The following is a 17,418-nucleotide window of genomic DNA, read 5'->3' as shown; positions in this document are numbered from 1 at the left end:
TATTTTCCTTGTCTAAATATACAGCGAAATTAGTTTACTGCCACTTTTGTTTTCTATTTTTACTTGATGTGTCTCTTTTGTGTATTCACATTAAATGTAATTACAGTTTGTTCCTTCATCAAGTCACTCTCATGTGATCTTTGGAGTTCTTGCAGGTCACAGCTGATCAGAAGAAACAAACCAAGAAAGCAGTCGTTAGATCAGTGTACACATTTGTGTGTATTTTAAACAAAACCCTCTTTTTGGACAATTATTTTCCACATTGAATGAATCCATATGTCGTCATACTGAACAAATACAGTAATTCAGTTACTTTAACACGTAACACCCAGTTCAGACACCAGATGTCACTGTGTCACTTCATCAGATCAGTTTAGTGACTTACTTTTACTCTGGATCCTTTTAGCCGTCTTTGTGCTGCCACAGTGAAGCAGCTTTTACATTAATGTGTAACTTTTTTTCCAGCAGCTAAATACATACAATAACATACAATAAATCATTTCATTCATCTTACATTTTCCTTGAAATTTGACATTACAAGTCATGTAGAAGATCAAAGTTGTCCACAATGGTTCTCAAAACAAACCTCTAAATTGACCAAAGACTTACATTTAATAGGATCTTGTCGCAGGACATCTCATCAGATAAGGATACTGCTTTAAGATATTGTGATATAATAGAAAGTGTACGAAATCCATAACCAACAGTCACACATTGTATCATTGTGTCACTTACAGTAAGATGGCATTATGGTGAAAATAATAAGATATTGACCCTTTTTCATGCCAAGGACCCCTGGAACTCCCTCAAGGACCCCATTTTGGGAACCACTTTAATGTCTGATAACATGTTTGTGGCAAATCTTTTAAGAAATCAAGTCACTGTAGTAAACTTCTGATAGCTAAATAGGATGATGTAGATAGACGTCTTTGCATTAAGGTTCTGTGGAGAAACTGGGAAAGTCTACATAAATAAAAAGAACTTAAATACTGTCAAAAGTCCAAATATTACACTAAACAGGACTTGGAATGCCAAGAGAAACAGAGTGATGGATGAATTATCAATACGGATTATCGATACTGATTTCCACTAATCCTTTAATCTGACAACAAATCATTAATAAAAGACACTGAAGGGTAACATTATATTTTTTTATTTATATGGCACAAGCTGTTTAATACATTTGTGAAGATTATATGATATGAGGACAGCTCCATTAGGCTCCTTGTCCAATAATCGATGTACTGTTCAGTGGAAACACACACGAAGAATCCGTGCCACTGCTTTTACAGCGTTTCTCCTCCTCAAAAGCAAAATTCAACTAAATTCTTTATTTTTCTATTACCCTCTTACACAAAACACTTTGTGGAATACGTACCTGTCTCTCATACTATAGCTTACATATAAATATCAACTAATATCTGGGACAATTAAACCTACTTGCACTGTCCGTTCTTGGCCAGTCTTGTCAGCCATAATCTCAGCAATCCCTCAAGTCATGCAAGGTCAAAACTACAGCTAGTTTTACAAGTGCATTAAAAACTGGTGTGTTTTAGAATACAAGTTCATGCTAATGCTTTTATAGGTGTCGACAAGCAAAAACAATGTTTTGTTTTCAAAGTCAGGTCTGTGTTACATAGATGCATTGCATTTTTTATTTTGAAAAGTAACCAGGGCTTGATGCTTTACCTCTGACAATGCATTATATGGTATTAGATAGTATTTATAGCATGAAAACAAACTTGTTTTTAAAGTAAATAACAGAGTAGTTATTTTTTATTCCAGTGTTACAAAGATTGTTGTGCACAACTTAGACTACTTTACTCATTTCCCTTTTCACAGTCCTGCATCTGTCTGATTTGAACAGGTATGACGATCTCATTGATCGGGGCGCTGACGGATGTCCCAGGGGCGGGGGCTTCTATGGACAAAACTCCATCACCGGACAGCGAAGAGCTGATGTGCTGCAGGTCCACCCCCTGTGGCAGTCTTTGAGAAATGAAGAGGACGTTTATTAGCAAGTGACACGCCAAATTAAGCAAAGTCATGTTACATCTGAGCAGCCCTTTTATATTGTTGCCTCATCACAACAACTTTATTTCTTTAGAGGACTGTAAATACAACACACAACATTTATATTAAGGGACGGTTCAACCAATAAATCAAAAATACATATTTTTCCTCCACTACCTGTAGTGCTATTTATCTATCTAGATCGTTTCGGCGTGAGTCGCTCAGTTTTGGAGATATCAGCCGTATAAAGATGTCTGTCTTGGGACTAGATGGCACTCAGCTTTTGCTGCTCAAATCACCAAAGAAATACATTTGAAAAACTCCACAGCAATGTCTCTTGCTTGATGACTTGCTTAAACAGAACTGGTTGTTAGCAGTTTCATGAGGGAACTACATCCCTCAACCATACCGCCGCACAGAAGGAAACGACTAGGCTTCTCATGAACAAGAGGCTAGTTTACCTAGCTAACTAAGCTAGCAAGATGTAAACATTTGTCGTCATCATTGGCTTTAGCTTTAATGCTAGCTAGCTTAATTAGCTCCATAAAGTAGCCTCCAGTTCACCAGTAGAACGCGCGTTTTCTTTTGCGCTGAGATACGTTAGCTAGCTTACCTTAGTTAGTTTGCTAGCCTCTTGTTGCTTTCTTGCGCAGTGATACAGTTGATGGTCTATAGGCTAGCTTGACAGACAGAAAATCCAAGATAGCGCACATACGTCTTGCAGACATCGAATGAATTGAAGTTACGTTAGGAAGACGTTTGCTAATTGGGAAAACCTCACGCTGACATCTGCTAGATGTACATATGTGTGGGGGTTCGGGCGGCGCCGTGACATTCCGACATTCCGACACACCTCCATTGCGAAACACCACCCTTCCGAAACACCCCCACTCCGAAACACCGCTGTTCCGACCCTCCCCTCAAAACACCGCCGTTCCGAAATTAAACACCGCTGTTCCGAAATTGATTTTCAAGTTTACATTACTTCCTACATCAAACACTGCCGTCCGCTCACCGGCCGCATTCACACAACTCATTGCTTTTTATTGCTAATAGGCCTATGTCACTATCTTCATTTATTATATAGTATATTTTCGCTTGCAGCAAACACATTTAAACGTTTGTCTAATCTTTTTACACGCACTATCCGTGGTGCTGGAATCCCCACTTCCAGCCGCACTCGCACGATTCTGAAATAAACTGTGGCCCATGGGTGCGATCTGCCGGGGAATGACCCCTCTGGTCGTCCGTTTTAACATAACTTGTCTTTGTGGAAGGTTACCAATGTATGAGTGGATTGAGCACTGCTGCTCAGTTTGTCTTTGAAAAAAAAAAGCAATTCAAAAAAGCATTCAATAAACATTACATGAAATTGATTGTGTATCCATCTCTTATAGCCATAGACTATCATGACCACGGGCCTACACACGCAAACTGTGCGCACGCAAAGGCGCTGTAAGGCAAGGGTGCAAAGGCTGTTACATAATTACACTGAATGTAATAATGTCCGCAAACGTAATAAACCTCAAACACCTACTAATACTACTGACCGTGCGTGCAAAATTCAACTGCTGACCCTCCGCTCCGCTGTCACACAATTAACGGATCCCCCGTCCGCGCTCCCTCTCTCTTGCCCGAAAAATAATTTCCATGAAGAAAACATCGCCTGACATTTAAATTTAAATTCCCATTGAAAGTACAAATCTCAAGAAATCTGGACGTATTGCTCATTTGTAAACACAACACTTGTCAGTCTATAGGCAAGAATCTAAAGGTTTATTAATGCAATTCATTTCAAATTCGCTTTATTGGCATGAATGCCACAACAACAATATTGCTCCAAGCACCAAGAACCACGAAAATAATACCTAGCACAGTCAATAATAATAATAATAATAATAATAATAATAATAATAATAACTTTGAACATTATCACAATTAAGTTATCAATCTGCACTGTAAACAAAATGCAAACATTACAGACTTCTAACCATTTTTCTAAAAGTGTCTGTATTTTAATTGAGAATAGTTTTTATATAAATTACACAAAAGGAAAAGAAAATATGATTTGTTTTACCTATTTCAGCCATAAGCGGTCATATTGACCGCACATCATTTCGCGGGATTTCATTCATTGTCTCTCTTGTCTCTAACTTTGTTAGCGGTCTCCAGCTGTGCGACTGTAACACAACTTTATATGAAGAAGGACTAACACTAATAGCCTAATTGATTGTTATTTCTTACACTTACAGAACTGTTTACGACTCGAAACAATGTTATTATATATGACGTTTCTGACCAAATGTCGTGGCTTCAAATGCATCAAATTCCCACATCCAGTTACACAGGCAGCTGTCCAGGGTGCTGAACCAGGTGACAGACAAAGGCTGCACTCTGCGTTCTGATGTTTGCTGGGCAGATCTGTCCCCCTTGCTTTCTCATCCACTCTGTTGTGGGAGATCTCCCACAGAGCAAAAGTAATACACATTTTTTCTCTCCCCGCTCGGCTCGAGAGATAAAGTAATTTTAATTCAAAATAGCCATTTGTCCAGCTGAAGCATAATGAGCTTTATGTCATTTATATGAAGTAGGCTTGTTTTGCGGTTAATCAGCCACCTGATCCGTTTGAACCCACAAAGAAAAAAAGGATAAATGCGCAGCCTCCGTTTCCTTTCTGATTGAGTCCGTTCGGAGTGGGGGGGTTTCGGAATGGAGGGGTTTCCCCAATAGACTTTTCGGAATAGCGGGGTCTTTGAAAAAAAGGGAAACCCCGCCATTACGATGAATTGAAGTCTATGTTCGGAACAGCAGGGTTTCGGAAAGGCGGGGTGGTTCTGGGGATAGTTCCTATGTGAAACTGCTCAAAACAACATCTGTGGATTTTCTTCAGTAACCAAGTTGTGACTTCTTCAAAGAGACATTGCTGTTGAGTTATTCAATTTTCTTTTTTGGTGAGACACCACAAGACAAATGCCATCTAGTTCCATTATTTTTAAGGGAAGGCAGAAATCTCTATGGCCTAATCTCTAAAAGTAAGCAACTCACCAAAACAACCTAGACGGATAAATGGCACTAATGGTAAGAGGAAAAATATGTATTTGACCTTTTTTGTGCGCTGGCTCTTTAAACCATTACATTTAGATTTAATGGTTCTAAATTCCTTATTATTCCTTATTTTCTCAGAGACAACTTACTTGTATTTGCGTGTGAAGCACCTTGAAACCGATCCGTGCTCATCCTGCCTTTCTTCATGATTTCCTTGTGAGGAACAACAAAAATAATGAAAACAATGTCGAGAAAATGACATACTTTTACCTGAGGTTGGTCACATTATTTGTTTCTTAGCTCACGAATATCTTGTGGGACAATCAGAGAACATGCACAGTATACCTGATATCTGCAAATAACCGTCCTTGGTTGTGATTGCAATTTCCTCAGGTGAGAAGTGATTGACGTCCAGGTTAATCTTCCAGCGGTCCTGCCCTGTCCTGATCTCTGACACTCCACTTGTCTGTTGCCTGTTTTGGTTCAGCGCCGCAGGGTGCTGACCACTGAATGGAGGCAGAAGAGGAGTCTGTGTGTACCCAGGCCAGTTGAAAGACCCCAGTCTCTTCTTCGCCCAGTCTAACCAGTCCAGATCACTGGGCTCAAGGAAAGGAGGAAGGCCAAAATCCTGTGTGAAGATGCGGCTCGGCTGCGTCCAGTTTGGGAAAGGATCCCAGCTCACATCCCGGCGGAAAATGGGACGGGATAATATTTTATTTTGTTCCCCCATATCCTAGAAAATAAGCTCAGAGGGAAGGAGAGGGATGTTGAAACTGCAAAGCCCGCAGCTCGACGGGGACAAACAAGTCTAGATTGATGACCTGAACACTAAACAAAGGGGCAGCTGTATTTTTATCCTGGACAGAAAGTGAGCTGGAGGTCTGAGGAAAAGGCTGCTTTGGCATCTGTAATGCTCCACTCACACACACTTTATATACCCAGCTGATTCATTTTAACACTTGTCCAGCGTTAAGTGTGATCTAAGGGGTGAGAATGCCTTGGTATGGCATGAGCTGCGATGTTACTCCTCGGTTGCCCTGGGACATGGAGGGGACAATGCTAATCATTTGTATTTATATCTCTGGAGTGTCTGTGGCAAGTTGTTGGTGAATGACTCTGGAAGCAGCAAGCAGACAGTTTATTCAGCAGTGTCCTCTGCAGTCTTGTCACATACTGGTGCCCTTTGTCCACAGAAATCACAGCTTTGTGTTATGCGAGGGAACAGCGCGTACATTCAGAGAGACACAGTAAACAACACAGTTACTTCTAGGCTCGAAAACACAAGATTGAAGGAGGAAAACTCATCATTGTCATGCGATGAGTATGCAGAGCAAATTATAACGTGAAAGACATGTTTGCATCCAGGACAAAGTGATTGGCTGAAAGATTGACGCAGTGGAGCTTTGGTGAGGAATTTTACATCCAGAGCCACGTCTTAATTAATCAAGCCATTCGCTCCCAGAGAGGAATGGTATTTATAAATGAGGCAATATCTGTCCCCTTCCCATCTGTCAAAGACTGATGACAACATAAATGTTGAGTAATACATAGCTGAAGTAAGTAAACACATACAGTAATGCTTGGAGTTGTCACACTGCCTTGACCTTTGTTTGCCCTCATTGATTGAAGTTACATGATTTTCTAACCAAAGTGTTGACTAAAATATTAGTAGTACACAATATTTGTGTAAATTATGTGGAATGGTAAAGAACGATTAGTATTTGTAGATGAATCCAGGATGTAGGCTTAAGTAAACAAGCCACCATTACTGCGTCACCTCACTCGTAACCTGGATCATCATAACAAGTATTGCATTTTTAAAGCACTTCAAAGAAATAGATGAAGAAATGTGAAATGTAAAATAAGTGTTATAATCTACTTAATGTTATTTTTTCAACCAGATGTTCTCCAGTTTTAATGAACGACTGGACGTCACCTCTATACCTTCATGCTCCAGCGAGAAAACTGAGAAAGATTTTTAAAAAGTAAAAAGCTGCAAGCCTCTGCTCCTTTAAATATTTTTTTACTTCTATAAATCTCTATTATTCATTTATAATCAAAGTCTTTCAGTGGCATTAGCAGTCACTTTCACATTACTGTGTGTCTCAAATTTGTGTAAATGTTTAATTTCGTCTGATAATGATGCAGGAAAACAGGAAATATGGAGTATTGCGATTTGACGTTATCACTTAATTCCTGTGGGTAGTTAGCTATGTAGCTAATCTTTCTCAGTTAGCTATGTAGCTAACTACCTACACTTTACAATGCAGACTGCTGATGACGGGTCGAAGCTGTACGTTAAGACCTAATTTTACCCAAAGGGTGTGTTTACCAATATTAGATATCTTCCACACTGACACATACAGTACTTCATCTGTCAGAGGGGACAACTGATAAAAAGTCAGTGGCACTTTGTGGCCGTACTGGCAGCAAAATGCTTACATGCCAGCCCAACCTACATGAAAATATATTTTTTTTAAAATAATTAATCTAGGGGAGAATGCCAAATGTCCACTACTTGGACAATAAATAAAAAAACATATCCTTCCAACAAGCCCCAGAGGGAAATAAAATGTCAAACTGGAGGTGTATTGGGGCGTGGATTTTAAGAGGTTCCCAAATAAAGACAGTTTCCTCACTGGAAAGATGTGGGCCGCCAAGAAAACCCAATAGGGCCTAAACAGACCAGAGTCTCTGGCTGACAATCTAAGGGAAGGAGGTTTCCAATAGATCAGGGACAGATTCAGAATGAGGTTGAGAGCAACCTGTGTGCTGTTCATCACCTCTTTTAAGCCTTCACAAAAAAGGCATCATCACACCGTGATTGGCTGGGAGGGAAATGCCCCCAAGCTGCTTCCACTCCTCGATCAGGAGTCAGTCTCTCCACCCTGCACACAGCTGATCTGAATCCCCTGCAATCAGTTGTGACTCATGAGGGATTTTGGAAAATCAGCCCCAAACAAAGAAAGATAGCAAGTCTCAGACAAACAATGGGACTATTACAACTGTATTTTTTTTTTAAAAAAACTTTATTTTCCAACAAACTGTATAACAACTTTTTCACAGTTCAGATTAATTTACTCTTCTCACTGTAAACACTGGTGATCTGAAGAGCTGACCAAAGATAACCTTTTTCTTCACACTTAACGCCGTATGACATTTTAAATAATGGAGTGTTTCGATACTAGAATTTAACCCTTGACAGGAGTTTTATCAATTTATTGATTGATTTGATCATTTTTTACACATATCAAACCTTGATTGCCAGTGTTTTCCCCTCAACAATAAAACCTGTAGTTATAAGCTCACAACGCTGTGCTGTGGTGTCAGGTGTGGTCAGAAGTGCAACGCAGGTTAATATTTCAACCCGCTGAACTCTCTGCCGTTTGAGACGTCGTGTGTGGTTACTCTTTAACAGTGCGGGGACCTTTGCTCATCCTTCTGGCAAAGTCTAGCTCTTTGCTGATGTTTACAAGATTTACAACCAACATGTGACATCTCTATTGTAGTAATGCTGCGCTTTGTGAGTCTCCATCGAAGCCTTTAGTCAAGCATTTGGGAACGATGAAGACGTATGAAGAATATGTTCAGTACGGCAGCAGAGCAAGACTCGGGTTTAGAAGGCCTCAACTTTCATATCTTCGTTGGCAGCTTTCCTGTAATAAAAGAAAAAACTTTACTTTCATTCCTCAGCAGTAGATAGAACGACATAGCCTCTGTCAGACCTTCACCGTACCTTTTCTGTTTTCTGAAATAGAGTGTGATTGTTGTGATGATCACGATCAGCGCGAGGGCTCCGAGGACCGACCCGACCACAGTTCCCACGATGCTTACTGAAAAATTACATGAGATGTTTTATAAACCAGAGGCTCCTTACAGAAAACAGTAAGTATGAAAATTAGATTAGATAGTTGACTTCGCTGATTCAGACGGACATAAAGTAGACCTACAATAGTGAAATAGAGTATAGATGACTCTGAAAACTAGGCTTCCATGACGTCCCGGTTTGATTCAGCTTTCACATCACACTTAATTTTTCTCATATTGAGATTGTTCTGATTAAGGGAGTGAGTCTCACTGATTTAAGCTTACTGAGGTGTTTGTTTAGATGCATTCACCCTCATTAATGTTTGAGATATTTTCTTTCGCTTAGGAGCCTAGAAAAGCGACTGAACCATTGTTTGAAGATAGGTCTATAGTATGTTTAAAGGTCCCTCCTTATATTGGCTTAAGAGCCTGTGGAGTGGGTGCTAAATCTTTCCTATTTCTAATTCGACGTGACAATTTCAATCAGAGCCAATAGTCTTGTAAGAAATTCTCACTTACACAAAAAATTCTTAAAAAAGATGATCATGAAAGAGAGAGTGATTTCATTTATTGTGCATTTGAACAATTGATTCGATTGGATCAAATGAGGGACACGAAGACACATTCACACATGCTCGATCAAATACAATCACGCTGCATATTTGCCACTGCTGATTTGTGAAGATCAAAATCATTGGACGGGGCGGATTTCATCATATATTCATACGTGGAACTTTGCAGGCTGTCTCTTCTCCAGACCACTGGCCATTCTCCTGGCATACGCGCTCCTCCGATCCTTTGAGAGTGTAGTCGTCGTCACAGGAGAACCGCACCGTGGCTCCTTGCAAATATGAGGTCCCCTCCTTCTTCCCTCGAGCCGGAGGTGACAGCCATCCACAGGATACCACTACCGAACACAACTGTAATTAACACCGTGAAACCAAGTGAATGTTGTACATGGTCACAACTGAAAATGTTCTTAGCCTCACCTGGCTTTAGATCCTGCACAAGAGAAATGTGACTCTGGTAAGATAATTTGGTGGCATTTCCCATTCCAGGACTACGGCCTACAAGGATATCGTACCTACAGGACAGAGGCACTGATCAGAAAATTATCGACTTCCTTTTTAATGAGCTGGCCAATATTTCAGTGCAGGTTTGTTTTGACAAAAATGTTTTTGGACCCTAAAAAACAGTAATATTTTATTTGTATATTATTTTGAGTAAAAGTGGATAAAAGTTGTCTTCTCCTACCTGCAGAACTGAGAGCCCTCTCCTGTGCAGATCTTGGAAGCCTGATTGGCTAATGGATCCTCTGGGTTCTCAGGGACAGAGAACACTGGAATAAAGCTCGGGTCATGTCTGGGGCCGTTTAAATAATTGTCTATAAGGTACTGAGAATCATATGTGAACAAGGCCGACCTGTTGAAGACAGCCCCTGTAAAACAATACAAAAGAGACACACTTACCAACACAAAGTGCTTGAAATATAAAGGGAGACAACATTATCTGCTCATAAAGATGTGACATTAAACCATAATTCAAGTAAAACAATGAATTTGACAACAAACCAGCATTGAAAACTAGTGAATAACAGCACATAATCTACGTTCTGAATAATGTCTTACAGCTTGCCCCGAAGGTGAACAGTTCCTCTGGGTTGCTTTGGTTCCGCACATGTTCGCCGTTGCTGAGAACGAGGTCGTCCGCGGCGTTACCGTTCATCTTCCCCAGCAGTCCGAGTATTGCATTATCGAACTCCTCTGGCAGGAGCACCGTGGTTGTCAGGTCTCCATCTCTCTCCCGCACTTCCACCCCGGCTCCAGAGGGGAACATCACGGTCACATTTGTAGGGGTCGGAGAAAACACAAACACACCTAGAAGAGATATTTGTTTGGAATAGAAATGGTTCATGAACATGATGATATCAAGACCTTGTTTTGAGTGTTCCCACACTTTTTAAACATCAAATTCAGTGACCTTTCAAGGACTTTCCAGGTACAATTCTCGCAATTTCAAGGATCCAGCACACATACTTTGAGACTATAATACTATATACTGTAATGACTATTACTATTCTCTTAATATTGTCTTCCAATGCTGAGACTTTTCATAATGAGAACTAGCAGGCTTGAATGTAAATCAAGGATTTCTACAACAGGTTTTTTCCCCCCTCTTCAGTATTTGGTAGGGTGGGAACAAGACACGGAAACTATTTTATTTTTGCAAATAGGACCTTTAAATCTATAATAGATACTATCTAATAGCTCAGCAAATGCAATCAAAAGTAGTACGATCAATGACTTTGTTAAAAGCAGAAAAGGTGAGTCAGGGTCTCACCATGCAGGTCCATCCAGCTCTGCTCAGTAAAGGAGAGGGTCTTTTGATTCTGCAGCACTTCAAGGCCATTGTGAACGCTGAGTCGCACCTCAATGACATCAGAGTTTGCTTCTTTCATGGCAACAGATGTCATTTTTGTTGCTTTAATTGTTTCTAATGGTGGCAGAATGAGAGCAATGAGAAAAGGAATAGTGACAAAATGTTTATATACAGAAGTGTTTGTCATCATTCTTTGATGGAAGCATTTACAGTAGAGATGATTATTGAGAAAGACAGGAAACTTTGAAAAGCTCAGTGCCTTCTCACCAGTCACAGGCTCTGTTCTGCCTTGGATTGTCAGATTGTGCGTCACTGCTGACGTCACCAAAGTGTATTCCCCTTTGCCATTAAAGGAGTAGCTCACACCGTCAAATGTCACGAAGTGGGGATCCCCAAACACCACAGCTGACATTACACACACAAAACAATAAATAAATAAGACTTGACACAAAATTATAATCTTATGAAAAACAAAACAAAAGTAACGCAATTGTTAAGTCACCTGATCGGGGTGGCTCGTAGCTCCTGCAGTCACTGGAGGGCCGGTGTTTGAAGTAGTAGTGGCAGTGGTCGGACCACAGGCAGCAGTAGTAGAAGCTGAGGACGTCATAGACCCAGTGGGACTGTCCGGGAACACGAGGTGGGTTTTGGAATGGAGGTGAGCCCCAGTCGTGGGCTCGGTCTGGAGTGCTACCCCCGATTGAGTCGGAGGTCAGGACCTGAAAACCGGTGCTGTCGTAGCAACACTGCTGTCCTGCTCCATACTTAGGACTGTTGATGAATTTCCAAAATATTGTCACTTAGACCAGTGAACTACTTCTTAATTACTTACAGTCTGGCAGCTTAACTTTGTAACTTACAGTATGACCAAACAACGGATCACAACAAACACATTTGTTGAGTTTAAAGGTGCATTACATAAGAATCTGAGTCAAAAACATAAAAAAAAAACTACAAGCCTTTTCAGTGGCCTATACTTTAGTTATACAGCACTGTTTCTGTGTATGAGAAGGCCCTGGAGGTTGTCCCCTCTTGTCAAGTACACCAGATTTAGCCACAAGGATGGCTCGCAGCTGCAAATGTTACCACCAACACTAACCAGTATATAAAGTTACAAAATAAAGTTTTGCTATACAGGCATTCCCTGCTGTGAATACATTGCTTAAGATATAAATGAACTCACCTAAAACAAAGGTTATGTGAACAGTCAACACTCACCTGGCTTGTATCGCCCTCACACAGTGAACACTCCCAGGGTGGTAGGTGCACACGCTCCCTTTCTCTATATCACAGCCGTAGTCAGTCTGAGGAGAGAGACGAAATGTCTACTGTGTGAATATATGAATTAAACAAAGTAAAGCCCCCTTAAACTTTTTATTTTTTTGGCCAATGTTCCAGCTTCTCTTTTGAAACCAGCCAGCACAAAAAAATGACTTAACACACTGATGGGTTTTTCAGTTTGCTCGTCAACAAGGTGACAGCAGTAAGAAATGCTCTACACTGAATCCTCATCAATAAGTCACTAGCTGCACACATGCAGTTTTAACACAGTACCAGTCACTCACCTGCCACTGACAGATGGTGATGGGTTCGTCTAACCTGAACTGTAAGCTCTCAGACACGAGGCAACGAGGAAAACGTGCTCAGCGTGCTTGTAAATACAACAGTAGTGAAAGACCTCTCCTTGACTTTTAACTGATAAAGTGAGCATTAACAAAAGGTTACAGCTGCCATAACCACATAAAGTCATTACATAATTTAACTGGAACATACAATAAAATAATACAATAAAGTTCCCATACTGTTGTGAAATCTCTGTCCACTACATCTAAGTACTGCACTACATTTACATTTCATATTCAATTTGAAATGAAGTAATCATCCAAAACTAGAAATAAGTTTGCACTTCCAGTTCCGGCATCTTGCATTCAAAGGGTTTATGGAATGGGTCGGATGCCTTTCAAAAGTCTGTGGTCAACACGGGCTTAAAGGTCATGTTGATAACGTCTTTATGTCAACAAATTTATGTCCAACATGTTTGTATTGTTTTTGACTGTGTAAGCATTCTGACAGCTGGCTTCTGCTGCCAAACCTACATGATACGCTTTCCACTTACATGAAACCTTCCTGTGTCAGCTCTTGCTTGAGCCAGGGTGCAGGGGCAGTCTATGATCTCACTGAGGAAGTTGGGCAGCTGATTTTCCAGCTTGTCCCATGCTAAACATTTGTCCAGGGCCCAAGCTGCTGAGTCCTGCCTGAACTTCTCTTCCAGATGCCAGGCCAGAGCGTGATCTTCGGTCCACACGGCATGCACATTCCTGAATGAAACGCACGACAAACACAGCTGTTGACTCCTTTTTTATTTACATTTACACACTTTTCCTTATTGAACGATATTATTTGAAGGGGTTTTATCTTAGTGAAACCATTAGTGAACAAAAAGAATAACATCTTTTTATTCTAGTCACCTACATTGACCTTATTCCCACACGGCCATTTCTCCTCCAACATTGTGCTTAGGGTGGGCAACTTGACTGCTGGGCTAACGTAATGCTGCAGTGCTACAGATTGCAAGTGGTATAAACAAATTGACAAAGTGTTTTAGTTTTTATATTAACAGCTTCCCAATTTATCAGCAACTTAATAGCTGATGAATAGTGAAAATTTGGAGGCACATTCCACCCTGTTTCATGGTAAAACAACATATATGATAACCCGTAAGCTCACGTTGGCGCTCAACAACTTCTGAGCTAACATTAGCGTTTGATATCGGGTGAGTTTTGTTTTTTCTATATTTCTGACTCCAAGATTTACACAAATGTCTTGAAGATGTGTGTTGATATTTCTGAATGAAAGTATGCCTTTCCTTATCATATCATATAACCCAACCAACAGTAACGTTGAATGCTAATGTTAGCTGTTAGCTAATGTTATGCTAATCAGTTGTTAAACCTGTTGTTTTATCAGGAAGCAGTGAAATTATAACAATTTGAGCTTCCCACCCTGTGTGTAATTTTAGAGAAAAATGGCCACTGTGTGAATATGGTCTATTAAAGGAAATGTTGTACATACCATGATCCATCGGGGGAGGTGCTGGGGCTGACACGTACAGAGCCAAGCTCCCAACTCGAAAAGCCATTTGCTGCTGGTTTGGGCAAAAAGCTAAAGGAACCATTGTTGGGCTGATCCTTAGCCAGTGAGTACAGATAGCGCCACTCAGCTCTCCAGTCACTTCCATAGGGTTTACCTGCAGAGAAACATTTTACACAATTCAGTGTTTTTACCTGTTTTTATTAATAACCATGTGACCTCAGAAGTTCATATAGTGTTCTCACCTGTCTCCCTGTATCCCCAGAGCTCTATATTGACCCTGTCCGCTCTGACCATAGAGGTATTCCATGTCATCTCAAGAGTGCCTCCAACATTCGGTGTGCCGTAGTACTGCCATTTGGTTGAGTTGACCATCATCGCCTTAAACTTAGAATCTAACTTGCCAGAGTGTACTGTAGCAACACATGTGAGTAAAATACACCAGATATTAATGACTTTTCAACTCTAAATGTAACAATTTCGTTGTTAATTTAAGGTCATCCGTAAATTCTTGCACCTGAAAGCCAGGTTCCACTTCTGTTGAATGTCATGCCGTCATCTGAGGAGACGTGGAAAGGAATCCAGCCTGTTTCGTACAGGAGTGGGGAGATACAATGGGCTCTACTGCTTTCATCCACATATCCTTCAGTGATGGACGGTCTGTTATTGTTGAACCTGCCATTATTAAAGAATGTTAAGGAAGTTGCTATACTGTACATCAACTAAAGTCACTTTTTCATCGCTTTCAACTGCATCCCATAATTCATTTGGATGTGTATGAGGATGAGGATGAGGATGCCGTTAAAAGGCCTGGAATAAGCTAGAGTTGAAAAGCCTTTTTATTAAGTGTTATATCGCTGTCTACTAAGTCATATCAATCGCTAAACAAATCATTCAATGGTATAATCATAACAGGTTGGAGGACTTGTTAACACAGAGGAACAAAAAAAAGCCTTACATGCATTTAATCTTGGAACTCTGAGTGAAATTTGCTTCAAGGACAACAAAATCTGTCCCGCCCAAAATGGTCCCAGAATATGGTAAGGTCTCCACACAGTAGTCTCTGTAGTCCGGACAGCAGTTCGTCATGGCAACGCAAGTTGGGTGGCATGAACATGTGCCTGATGTTGCCCCGCAGAGTCCTTGACATGTTTGTCCTGTTCAGAACAAGGAGAAAGAGGTCTTTAATAAGTAGTCTGAAGCGTGCCACCAGTTTTAAAACTGATGCCTTTAAAATGACACGTAAGAAACAAGAGTATTTCTCAGAATGTCAGAGATTAAACATAACTTACATATAATGTTAACAGAAGTTTGTGGGTACTTACCCAATGTCCTGCAGATACATGAAACCATAAGGACAAAGATGACTGCTGTGAATTTCTCCATCTTGAAGAGACAGAGGAGCCAAGGTTTCTGCTGTTCTCTTGGCTGCTTCCACGGTTGTGTCCAAAGTGGATACAGGACTGCTCAGGATTTATCTGAACCTTTACAAACATCTGTTTAATCATCAACCAGGGTTTATTATGTACCAATAACAGCTATATTTATCCTCACATGGCCACCTTTGAACATCACTCACGTCAGTGTCAACAGTTTGTAAGCTTATTTATCTGCTTAATGGATTTTAGATTGTATGTCAGAAACTGCCAAACCTCATCTTGGCTCTTCAGATTATTACCCTTTATCATATTATTAATAGATATAACTTATCAACACTAATGGAGATAATAGCTTAATAAAACATGCTCCCATGTTTAGAGAATATGTGTCTTAACAATAATAATGATAATAAAAATTATAATATATGTCATATCAAATAGTATCAGCACAATGATATGAAATACAGAAAATGCTGTGTGTTTAACTGTTAAGATTCTGTATCACAGCATGTTCAGATCACATTCATGGATAGGAAAGAATGAGTCATTTATGCTGTGACGTGATCGTTGACGTTGAGTGGTGTCAGAGTTTTTCAGACTTGGCATGTCTTATATTGGCTCCTGGGTGTCTGAAGATAGCCTAACAGTATGATAACCCTGATAATAAGGTCAGGACGTAGAATGAGTCACAAATGCTTTGGTTTGCTGCCCGACTGGTAGCGTGATCATACGTGATTCTGTAAGATGTAAAAGTAAATGTGTTGGGCTACTTTTAATTTTTGGTATCTAGCTTTATCTATACATAAGCCGACCAATTAACTTCGCTGACAGTGAAATTTGTGTTGTACCAAACCTAAATCAAGTTAAAACAACTGCTGTTTAAAATGCAACATTTCCTCATTTTGCTGCTTTATAGTAACTTAACGGCTTTAAAGGGGCAATGTGCAAGTGAATTTTGACATGAATTTTAGTTGAAAATATTCAAAAGTCACCAAAAATGATCAACAGAATGTGAATATATAACAGTTTTGACATTATTATGTCTGCGAGTTGTGTTGCAGAGATTTCTACTGACATTAGCATGCTAACCAGCTAGCCCTGGTCCATCCTCGCCTGAAGCTCCTGTGCTAGCTGTGTAAACACTCACATTTCTCTAATCCCCGAGCTCCCAGTTAGTAGCAGTTATCTTACTATGGTGAATGCTGCCCGCTATTTGGAGTATGAATTTGATAGGTTGCCAGTTTTTACATATTGCACCTTTCACTAACAAAGGAGTTTTATTACGAGGAATTGAAACAACATTAAGTGTGTTTTCGAGCAGAACTTTGGTGTTAGCGGCTATTCTTTGAGAGCACTTTGGGTGGCAAGAGGATTTACAGCCACGGCTTTGACCACTGCTCAAGGTGCGTCATTGATAACAGACACACCTGAAAGTTTGCTTGCCCTGTTGTGATGAAATGAAAATCCCTGCCCTTAATGGGTATACAGTGCTACCTTTGAGCATGTTGAAATGTTGAACTCCCAATTTGACACATTTGAGAGGGCAGCAGACCCACACACCCGTAGACTCAACTGGATGCAATTGTGAAATGTTTCCGTCTGAATCAGCAATTTTTTAAAACAGTGATTCATAGAATTTAAAGAATAACAAGATTGCATTTGTGTCGTGACTGTGCAGCTTTGAGCGCGTTGACATGCTGCCGTC

At 40.3% G+C, this 17,418-nt stretch overlaps 2 protein-coding genes across 2 annotated transcripts; both read right to left on the bottom strand.

The window, feature by feature from the left end:
- Nucleotides 1-1,137: 1,137 nt before the first annotated feature.
- Nucleotides 1,138-6,067, bottom strand: LOC115593169 (heat shock protein beta-1). The gene is made up of 3 exons (XM_030436583.1): nt 5,404-6,067; nt 5,208-5,271; nt 1,138-1,989 (listed from the first exon to the last, which is right to left on the bottom strand). Exons 1-3 carry the CDS (start codon nt 5,786-5,788, stop codon nt 1,821-1,823), a joined length of 618 nt encoding a protein of 205 aa, XP_030292443.1. The 5' UTR covers nt 5,789-6,067; the 3' UTR covers nt 1,138-1,820.
- A 2,001-nt stretch (nt 6,068-8,068) lies between these two features.
- LOC115593168 (sushi domain-containing protein 2-like) lies at nt 8,069-15,780 on the bottom strand. Its single transcript, XM_030436582.1, has 16 exons — nt 15,660-15,780; nt 15,293-15,491; nt 14,852-15,009; nt 14,580-14,747; nt 14,317-14,491; nt 13,361-13,562; nt 12,463-12,548; nt 11,747-12,015; nt 11,512-11,649; nt 11,206-11,358; nt 10,494-10,742; nt 10,120-10,303; nt 9,855-9,949; nt 9,593-9,772; nt 8,795-8,891; nt 8,069-8,714 (listed from the first exon to the last, which is right to left on the bottom strand). The coding sequence occupies exons 1-16, from the start codon at nt 15,718-15,720 to the stop codon at nt 8,675-8,677; spliced, it is 2,454 nt and encodes an 817-aa protein (XP_030292442.1). The 5' UTR covers nt 15,721-15,780; the 3' UTR covers nt 8,069-8,674.
- Nucleotides 15,781-17,418: the final 1,638 nt, after the last annotated feature.

The sequence above is a fragment of the Sparus aurata genome, chromosome 12, assembly GCF_900880675.1.
Source record: "Sparus aurata chromosome 12, fSpaAur1.1, whole genome shotgun sequence".
NCBI classification, from domain to species: Eukaryota; Metazoa; Chordata; class Actinopteri; order Spariformes; family Sparidae; genus Sparus; species Sparus aurata.
Note: the sequence above shows the minus strand (reverse complement) of the source record. Positions and strands in the feature narration are given on the sequence as shown.

Coding starts and splice junctions, on each gene's coding strand:
- LOC115593169 (XM_030436583.1), bottom strand. CDS start 5,788: ATGGGGGAACAAAATAAAATATTATCCCGTCCCATTTTCCGCCGGGAT. Junction 5,272..5,403: donor CGGTTATTTGCAGATATCAG/GTATACTGTGCA, acceptor GTTCCTCACAAG/GAAATCATGAAGAAAGGCAG. Junction 1,990..5,207: donor TGCTTCACACGCAAATACAA/GTAAGTTGTCTC, acceptor CATTTCTCAAAG/ACTGCCACAGGGGGTGGACC.
- LOC115593168 (XM_030436582.1), bottom strand. CDS start 15,720: ATGGAGAAATTCACAGCAGTCATCTTTGTCCTTATGGTTTCATGTATC. Junction 12,549..13,360: donor CTGACACAGGAAGGTTTCAT/GTAAGTGGAAAG, acceptor CTCTCTCCTCAG/ACTGACTACGGCTGTGATAT. Junction 8,892..9,592: donor GACAGCCTGCAAAGTTCCAC/GTATGAATATAT, acceptor GTAATTTTTCAG/TAAGCATCGTGGGAACTGTG.